This window comes from Falco naumanni, chromosome 2, assembly GCF_017639655.2.
Source record: "Falco naumanni isolate bFalNau1 chromosome 2, bFalNau1.pat, whole genome shotgun sequence".
NCBI classification, from domain to species: domain Eukaryota; kingdom Metazoa; phylum Chordata; class Aves; order Falconiformes; family Falconidae; genus Falco; species Falco naumanni.
In genome coordinates this window covers 81675562-81685637 of record NC_054055.1, presented here as the reverse complement: position 1 = coordinate 81685637, position 10076 = coordinate 81675562, and the positions used below count along the sequence as shown (strand labels likewise).

At 41.8% G+C, this 10076-nt stretch overlaps 1 protein-coding gene across 1 annotated transcript; it reads right to left on the bottom strand.

The window, feature by feature from the left end:
- Positions 1 to 1433: 1433 nt before the first annotated feature.
- On the bottom strand, positions 1434 to 8130 carry GATD3A (glutamine amidotransferase like class 1 domain containing 3A). The gene is made up of 7 exons (XM_040585209.1): positions 7966 to 8130; positions 5811 to 5863; positions 4931 to 5044; positions 4442 to 4561; positions 3534 to 3626; positions 3069 to 3225; positions 1434 to 2440 (listed from the first exon to the last, which is right to left on the bottom strand). The coding sequence occupies exons 1-7, from the start codon at positions 8074 to 8076 to the stop codon at positions 2312 to 2314; spliced, it is 777 nt and encodes a 258-aa protein (XP_040441143.1). The 5' UTR covers positions 8077 to 8130; the 3' UTR covers positions 1434 to 2311.
- Positions 8131 to 10076: the final 1946 nt, after the last annotated feature.

Genomic DNA, 10076 nt, shown 5'->3' with positions numbered 1-10076 from the left:
TGCCATCTGCTTGGAAAGTTACACAGCGGATTATTAGCAGTCTTCATTAGTTGGGTGTCTGGATTCAAGGAAGAATGTCAGAGGACTGTAAAAAGAGGACCATCTGGCAACCAGCTTGCTTGTCACTGCATGATAATAGCAATTTCTTCAAAAAAAAAAATCACCTTTTTCCTCAGGACACACAAGACTCACAATCTAAGAAAGCTTTATGCTACCACAGCAGCACTTACTAGGAACTGCAGATATGAGAAACCCTAAACACATGCACAAAACCTTGCTGTGGTGAGAGGAACTAATGGAAAGATTTAACTCACAATTCCTGATGGGAAGAGTTGAGCTCAATTTAGATCACTGTTACAGCAGAAGAAGATACCATTAACACAGGTAGCAGCTGTTCTCCCTGTACTTAGGGGATTTCAATATCATCCCTGTTTGTGATACTTTATGTTTCTTACAAAATTTCTTTTAAAACTCCTGCAGAGGCAGGAAAGATACACATTTTTAAATATCATTACATTTTACATGAAAAGGACCTCCCATACTCTGCCTAGCCTCTGTGTATAAAACTGGTTACTAAAAACACCCACTTACATACAAGCAAAGCTTACGGATTATTTGCACTGAATCACACAGTGGCAGTGTTCTAAATTGTTTCTTACCAACTTGACACTGAAAACTTCATGAATAATACGACACATGAGCAAAAATGTTTCAGAATACGTCCAAACTCCACTTTATGACCCATGCTTGCTACCAGATGTGGTTTCTGTGTATGATTTCTTTGTAACCACAATGGAGTTGGTGATCGGCACAAGAGATCTCTATGAGATCTCTATGGAATCCCCCAAGAAAACAGTGCCATCTTTGAAGTACAAATTCAGATCTTCTAAAATCCAAATGTGACTTTTTTTAGTGACAAAAAATTAATCACATACCAAGAGGCTCCAGAAGCAAAAACACTTATTCCGCGAACACTGAGGAAGCTGAGCATGCCCAGCCCTCCGACTCAAGCTTCATTCCTCCCCTTTGTTCTGCCCAATGAAAAAAAGCTATTCCACATCCCTAACAAGTCTTCAGCCACAGATGATACCTACCATACTCCAACCCAATCTAAGGCTTGTATATTTCATTTATAAAAATATGGGTTCTCTTCAGCATGTCTGTCATGTAAAAGAAACCTTAATACAAGATAAGGGGTGTCATTTTGCTTGCTTGTTTTAGTTTGAGAAATGTTTTTGCTTCCTGCTGAATAGAAAGGTGACAACTTGGAAGGCGGGAGGGGGGGGGGGGAAAGAGATTCTGCTGGATTCTATATGCAAAAAATGTCCAAAGCTCTGAAGACAACTGAAAAGCAGATAAACTGCTAGAATGTATCAACCAGTCTAAGTTATCAAAGGCAGCTATCAAACAAAAGTGAAGGGACAAGGATGAGATAAAGGCAGAAATTTATTTATTTATACACCATTATTCCAGACATTCGATAATACTTCTTTGGAGAAAGCTTTATTACCCTAAAGCAGGGAAAGTGAGGGTAATTTTAGATTGGTTTTTCCAACCACTACTAGTCATACAACTACTTTAACATGGATATTATCCTTACAAATTGTGCGTCACATCAGCAGATATTTTCTTCTTCAAGACCTTTTTAGTAATAATGGGCCAATGGATAAATTTTTCAAAGTGCTAGTGTTGTGGCAGTAAAGATGTATCCTGCTGCTGACTGATACTCAGAATGGCTCCTTTGTGAAAGCAGGATTATTTGAAATAGAAAACCAAAACAATATTTTAATTAACACCAAGCTAAATTAAGAGGTGGAAGATGTCTATTCTGTTGACAGGTCACAGGGTTTCATATCACAGATACAGACCTAAGCACATAAACCTTGAACCACACACTAAGTCCTTTCTACTCCCATTCTTCATCCAGTAGATATACTGCCACGGCATCTGCTGTATCTCTGTAACATATTTGCCCTCAGCTTCTGAAAGGACCTTTAGCCTCTTTTTGCCCTCCTCAAAATGACTTGACACTGGTGCATCAGGAGGACTGCTTCAGAATACATCAACACAACTCTCTCCAGCTGAAAAAGCTCAAGAAATCACTGTGTCTCAGGCCAGACTGCTTGTACTCCATCAGCCCTTCTGCAGACCCCTCTCTCAGAAAGGCCATGGAAAATCCTGCAGCTGGGAACCAATCAGCTTCATATCAGCATTCACTGGAGTGTGAACAGGACAAGCAAGTGAAAATGTTTCCATTGATCCATATTATATTTGATACTACACTCTAAATTTAAACATTTGCATTTTTTTTTTATTTTCCTGTTAATTTTAGCACATTCTTTACCATGGCCCCAATCCCATCGAAGATATTATGTAATTCTGTTTCACACATAAATGCTGGGGTAGTCACCACCTTGTTTTTTGTATCCACATGAGCTTCGTAAAAGGGAGTTAAGGAAAATACAGCCTATGTCTCACTTGCAGATGCTGTCTGCAAAATAAACCATCATTGACAAAACCTCACAATTCCCCTATTCTATAAAAAAGCACCTCCAAATACATTACATCCTCCAGCTGTAAAGGCAGCTGCAACCTGTCATCCAAGATACTAGAAGCTATTTTTGCCAGAACTACAAACACTGCAAGAGCAGTCTGTGGGAATGCTCAGAAACACAAGAAAACCTACAAAGCTCATTACGAATGTACTGACTGTAATATAATGTCTCTGAGTACAGTTTGATTACAGCACTAGCCTTCAGGAAAAGGAAAAAAAAAATCTCAAAGAGAACTGACCAATTGTAATCCATGCAAATTTTATGTGCAAACTGACTCAGTATTTACTGCATTACCAGGTGTCCAATGGAGTTCTATGGCAATAACTGAGAATGATTTAATCTACACAACTGCGTACAGAAGATTCTAATCTTGCGCTGTACTACACGCTATCTGCTATACACTGTGTATTCCCACTGAAATGTAAGTGGAAAAGCATAGATCCTGCGTATACCCATTACTGTAACAACACATTACTGAACTGTCTCAACGTGGAAATTAACAAGAAAGGATATAGTTACTTCTTTCACACAATGCTTTCCTCCCAGTTCTTTAATGGCTCCTGCAGTCCCAGCATAAGGCCACTTGCCACCTTCCTCTTCTTCGTGGCCCACAGTTACTTCAGCACCAGAGAGAACCTTTGCTGCCAACACTGGTGAAATGCAGCAAAGACTGCAACAAAAGGAAGTACAAGAGCATTTCTACAGTGGCACTCTTTCAAAACTTGGTCATAATTAGAAAGATTCAAATGGACGTGGTCCTACAAATCTGAAAGACATCACAAGGCAACTTCCACTCAGCATTTTCTTAGCTTCTTCTCTTACAAACATCTACATGCACATGCATCTTGAAAAAGCTACAACTGATACAGAATGGAAGATGCATTTTCTAGTTCCAACAATAACAGCTGCACACATCAACAAAACATACATTGTCTCCATGCTCAGACAATCAAATGCCCCTCCAACTAACATACATACCCAATAGGTTTGCCCGCTTTGTGGAAGTCTTTCAAGACACGTTCAACTTCTCTGTTCACCTTGCAGTCTTTCCCATCAACAGCAAAGGTAGATCTGCCACAACAAGAAACTTTATACATACCTCAGTATAAACCTACAAACAGAGGTATCTGCCCGCCTGCCCCGAGACTGGCTCTCAAGGATCATCACAAACTTCATAGCTTCTGAAAGGCCGTTGGAAAAGCCTGTCATTGACCATCAATGCTTTAGCCAAAATGACTCACTTCTAAGGCTTTGATGTATCAGAAAGTTCCTTACCTGATATAAACACCTAAAAGCAAGATTACCTAGTCAGCTTTCTAGGATTACTGACTAAGAAGTGGAACAATGTTTTCAAAGAAGAAAAATACATAAGAAGAAAAGGGAAATAACGTTCAGGTTTCTCAAAGCCAACAAAGTGGCAGGTCAATAAAAAGATAAAAATTATTCCACATGGCTAACACTTTTTTAAAACTTTTTTTTTTTTTACTTCTTTTTTTTTAAGCTAGCTCTTGTTTCATTGTTTCTCATGTAAGAGGGGGCTTTTTGATATGCAAAGAAACACTGTAACACTGGATACACCTGAAACCATGAAGTTTTACCTTTGCTTCCCTCAGGCCCAAAAAGAATCACCACAAAGGTAGGGGATAAAGGACTTCTTGTGAATTATCTAAAATCTAGACACCAATATGAATTATCACTGGAAACCATCATGAACAGCACAGCTGAACTCTTAACACTTTGAAAGGAGTTTTCCTTATTAAGCAGTGGTTACATCTGTAGTAAATAAGGCCATTTATTGCTTCCTGATTTTATTGTGTGAATCATAGCGGATTACCAGTAGTTGACCATGAATATTTAGTTGAGTCTAATGCTTAGTGAGCACTCACAAGTTTTTAGCAGCGCCAAATCCACCAGGGAATATCACAGCATCATGGTCTGCTGTAGTAAGCTTAGCCAGGCTTGCAATTTTACCACGAGCAATCCTTGCAGATTCCACTAAAACGTTCCTTGAAGAACCAGAAATAAAACAATGAGATGAATTAAGCATTTGCACACAGAAGAGCACAAAGAAAGTTTTGGCAGAGGAAGGGCAGGGGGAGTAAGGGAGGAAGCAAGAACAGTGGTACTCAGTAACTGAAGCCATTGATGCTTCTGAAATACTACTACTGGGAAACACAGGCATTAAGAAACTGTATATAATCAAGTCCAGGAAACTCATTTAATGTTTTCTTTCCAATCAAAATACTAGCTAGCATAGAGCTACTAAAACCAGTCAGCAAAGCACTGCAAGTGCATTTACAGGCTGCTGTGTCTGAAGAATGGCTAAAAGACTGGGGCTCAGTAGTCATGGAAAACACATTAAATGCAGACTTTACCTTGACTCAGCTTCAGCTGGTTGCCCTTTACTGTGGTCAACGACATGCATCTGAGGAACATCTGGAGCATACATTTGAACCTCAGCACCCCCACGACTAAGGTGTACCAGTATGCTACAAAAATGGAGATAAAACACACTGAAAACCTTGTAAGAGAGTGTTTATCTGGCCCCTAAGTCTTCCTACAGATGTTCCAGCACCTGATTTTGAAAGAAGAGGAAAAACATACATCCTACCAAAGCATACTGAGCACGTCAGGAGCAAAATCCTTGGATGTAACACCAAAGTGCAAAGCAGAACAGAAAATCAGCTTGAAGGCAGGGTGAGGCAAACTACAGATAGGTTTCTTTGTTCACTACTCTTATGCAGGGAACCAGGAACAATAAAAACTTCCTTTCTCATTGCAGGTCCCCAGGTGTTATGCAAGAGTCCCACGATTCAGATTACCTATGTGTACTTTTAATATACATCTAGGTGAAACATCTCTTAGCGATTAACACTAAGAGTTGACAACTCAACTTGAGTATTAACAGTTCTAGTGTTACATTTAGACCCAGGAACAGAAAAGCGAAGTGATTATGAAATTAAGTCCTCATTTAACTCTCTTGAGATGGATTCTGGAACTCTGCATTTCTGTTTCTGAAGGAAAGACAGTATCTCTCAAACTCATTGCTCTCGCATCACATGCATCTTTGGACAATCACACAGTACTGCAAGAAGACAGCCTGCGCTCCCAATTATGCTGTGAGAAAACTGTGAAGCTTCATCATACATCTTTCAGGGCAAGTTTGATGGCCAGAGTGTGCAAAACTGAATTCAACAGACTGCTGTAATATAATGCAGACTTTTTTGGAGCCTACAGTTTCATAAAGCAACTTACGCTGAGGCCTCATGGATTTCTGTGCCATCGTAGACACCACAACCAGATAGCACCTGCAGTAAGAAAACCAAGAGAATATTTCAGGTGATACAAAACTTCCTAGAGGATCTTTCACAAGCCTTGTAGGATTTAAAAAAAAAGAAAAAAAACACCAACAAAAAAACAACAACAAACCTCCGTTCACCCCCCAGAAAAAACAACTTGGAAACAAGCTCTCTACTAAGCCAGTCCACATCATGCTATTAGCACTGGTGTCACCATTTGAGATAATGCAGAACTGACATTTCCTATTTATAGCCAACCACCACAGACAGGTCTCAGAAATAACTGTTGGCTTGTGCATTTATTCCTTGCAGTTAATAAACTGACACGATATCCTTAGGTATGTTTTTATCGTGCACACAATGGGGTATTCTGAGTGTCATGTCATTCATGAAATGTCCGTATCTATGTGAAATGCCGTCTCAGCCAGATGCCTATCAAACAGAAGTGGGATAGAAGTGCAGTTTGAGATGGCACTTCAGATAAACTATTTTACCTGCTGCTGTATTTTGTCTGAGGATCAGTGTCTGAGATTAATAGCTAAATCACTTTGAATCCAACTACACTACATTAGCCATACTTTTCCTTATTACCACAGTAATAATATTTTCAGTTTGTTTATACACACTGGAGAGTAAAAAGCACAAAGCAATCGGTTATTCTTGTGTGGGCTGAGAGTCTTTCATAAAGTAGAAGCAAGGAGATAAAACATTTTTTTAAAACATTGTAAGAGCAAAACAAAACCAGAAAATCCCAAAAGGATTATCTAGTTTCTGAAAGTATATATATATATATATATATATATATATATATATGAATCTTTGTGGGGGTTTTGTTTGTTTGATTGGTTGTTTTGAAAGAAAATAATCCAGTTCAAGCAAGTCCATTTATTAACTTTACTCTTTTCCCTCCTGGTTTTTTCTGCTTTTAGAAGCTTAAAAGCTTTCAATCACCGACACATAAAGAGAAACTCACAACTAAAACTGTCTTAGTTAATAACATTGGACTACAAGGGGCTGTCAGATCACAACACCCAGTCCTTTGCTCTCACAGGCATCCTACATCCTACCATCAGTTCACCAAATGAGTAAGATCCATGCAGTTCTTCTGCCTGTGTCAATCCTCATAACAATGTCACTGCTCTGATATTTAAGAGCTGCCTTCTACTTTCCAACTTGTTATCTTTCATTTAATTTAGACTGAATAAACATACAAGCAACTGTGCTAAAGTTATTTTTGTAAGCAATGCTTCTTAAATGTTTTTGAAACTCACTGAAACCAAAGGACTAAAATGCTATTCTTCCTTCAGTACCTGCTTGGTGAAAAATCTGTCTTCCACCCTAGTCAGAAATTTGTCACTAATGTAAACAGCAGCATTTGTTTTCCACCCCCTATTTAAAAAGCTGTGATTTGCTAAAATTGACAGCATTCCCAGTAAATTACCTTTTAGACATTTGGCCCACTGCCGAGCCAGCTCTGCCCCAAACAGGTCTCTTCACAAAGACAATGCCTTCTTAATTCTTTATATTTTATGCTGTCAAGACCACGCAAAGCTGGAGCTCCAAAGCCTGCCCACCGAGCTCCAAAGCAGGGTGTGCACTGGGGATGCCACCTACAGCCTCAATTTTCCTGTGACAATCTGTCGCTCCTCCAGCTCCCCGCTTTCTTTTGTATTTTTAACGTGCTCTACCTCACTTCTGCAGATGAGCATAGCCCCGTTTAAAGATTTTGCTGCATACTGCCAGCACCTCCCTCAGTTACGCTAGAAATATTTCAAGTTCAGCTCTCTGTAACTCAATTCCAGGCTAGTAACAACTACACAGGAGCCAGCTCCGACACGTTTCCTACCCCTGCCCTGGCTTCCGCCAAGCCGCTCCATTCTGAACAGCTTCTCCCAGGGCTCTCCGGCCGCCGCCAACACCAGGCGAGCCCCCCGGGGCCCACCACCCCGCCACCCCCAGTCCCGCCGCCAAGGACGCGACGCGGGGGCTGAGGGCGGACGGACCCCGCCAGGCGGCACACAAGCACACCCCGCTCCCCTCAGGCTGCTGCGCTGCCCCGGTCCCCTCCGCCCCCGGAGCCTCCCCCATGGCGCGGGGCGGCCGTTACTCACCACAGCGACGCGGGCGCGGCAGCACGGTGCGGAGCCGTGGAAGAAGGCGAGGGCGCCGGGCGCAGGGCGCCGCAGCGCGGTGCGCAGGGCCGGCCCGCAGGAGGCCAGCATGGCCGCGGGGAGCCGGGCAGGCCGCTGCGGGGGGCGGGCCGCGACGCGCCGGGAGGCCGCTGCGGCCTTGGCGGCGCCGGCGCCCCCTGGGGGCGGGGAGGCCCCTTCCCTAACCGCACTTGGTAGTAGTAACAGTAGCAGTTAAAAAACCACAAACAAACAAAAAGTAAAACGCCCACGTCGATAAACCCTGGGTGCTCGCTCTGAAGGCAGGCCCAGCAGCACCCAGGGGCCCTTCAGCACGGGAGGCGCACACCGGTGCAAGGGCAGCAGAAGGGTCCTGAGGTCCCTGTAACAACAGCTTCAACCAACCCACACACGGGGCAGTGCCACTTCTTTCTTTCTAGGACCTCGTGACAGAGCGTTTTGCTTTTAATTGAGAAGGAAAAAAGAAACATTAAACAGAGCCAGGTTTCATCACTGGTAAATTTCTGCCCCCGTTTGTTTTTTTTTTTTTTTTCTCCTCCTCTCCTTTATTAAGGAAACCAAGCTATGTATGGGAAAGACAGTCCTGTTGAAACACATTTGGGCATCAACACCTGATCCCAAGATGCCGGTTTGCAGACAGGGTCTGGGCCTGCAGGAAGGCAGGGATGCGGAGCTGCCTCTCGGCTCACACAGGCCATTGCCAGGGTCACATTCTGCCAACAAGCACCGTGATCAAGCCAGAATTTGGACCTATCACACTTAAAACCCGATACTTAATTTTCATTACTCTCCCTACAAGTATGGAAGGGCACACTGGAAAATTGTATTGGCTTTCATAAAATTTGTCTTGATTACCTAAAAGCTTACTATAGCTCAAGCAAAATGACTAATGCAAGTAGAACAGAGCCTTATCTCATATACAGGAACTGGTGCTCCACTACCCTCGGTCTGGTCTCCTCTCAAGGCTCCTGCACTTTCTAAAATACTTCTGTGAAGTTTTTGTCTTCAGAAACATTTTGAACACAAAGAATAAAAATAACATGTTTCTAAGCTGTTGTTCTGAAAGGCCACAGTTTCTCTATATTGTGTTTTGGAATACAGTAAACCCAAGCGACAAATACAAATTCAGAGATCAAGTTAGCCAACTTCATAAAACAGCACAACCCCTACTTTCTAGACTACAAGGCTACTGCTGCGACAATTCCAGAATGATTACAGCCCGTCTGCTGTAGGTCATATAGTTCAGGAAAATATGGTCTTTCAAAAGGCATGCAAAGATGACACATATATGAAAAACAGTAAAATGGATTTAAAAGTAACAATTATATTATAGGTTAGATAACATGATCGTGTTTTTCATGTTTGCTTCAGCACTTCAGTTTTACAAGTATCCCAAGATGGATTTTTGCCTTCTTCCTGCACTACTACTTCCCTACCCAGCTATGCCTCCTCCTTCCACCCAGGGGAAGGAAGCCTGCTTTCGACCACGGTAGGAGGAGGCAGCAGAGGGGTGAAGAATGACGAGCAATTCCAAATCCCATCACAGTACCACCGACCATCTTCCACAAGCATCACTCCAACCCAGCCGTACCTTCACACCTCTGAGACACTGAAACATTGGCATGACCATGAAAATGTTAGGAGGTAAGGGGGAACCAGCAACTGAAGATATTTTTAAACATTTTACTGTAAATAGAACATAGCAAAGTGATTTGCTTTTCTTAAGTAGCAAGTGCATCTTTATAAACTGAAACTCTACAAACCAACTGTATGTGTTTGTCATATATTTGGGACTTATTTTTTTCTTCAGCAGTTTTTAGTTTTTCATATTCATACCTCTCCTCTATTCCAAAAGTGGAAAGTAAACAGAAAACAAATCCAGAAAAACAGAACATGCTGAGGAAAAAAATTCTAGCTCATTGTTATTATATTATACACATTGCAATATCTTCACTAACAAAGCCCTTACACAACATGTGGCTTGGAAGTATTACAAGCACAGATACAGTTCTTTGTATTCAGGACCTCACTGTCATTATCAGCCAATTCTCACACCAATTCACAAGAAACAA

What these genes read in the sequence shown, in the direction of transcription:
- GATD3A (XM_040585209.1), bottom strand. Translation starts at nt 8,076, where the DNA reads ATGCTGGCCTCCTGCGGGCCGGCCCTGCGCACCGCGCTGCGGCGCCCT. An exon ending in GCCGCGCCCGCGTCGCTGTG is followed by an intron (nt 5,864 to 7,965) that starts GTGAGTAACGGC and finishes TTCTTACTGCAG; the next exon opens with GTGCTATCTGGTTGTGGTGT. An exon ending in ATTGTGTGAAAGAAGTAACT is followed by an intron (nt 2,441 to 3,068) that starts ATATCCTTTCTT and finishes ACTCCCTTTTAC; the next exon opens with GAAGCTCATGTGGATACAAA.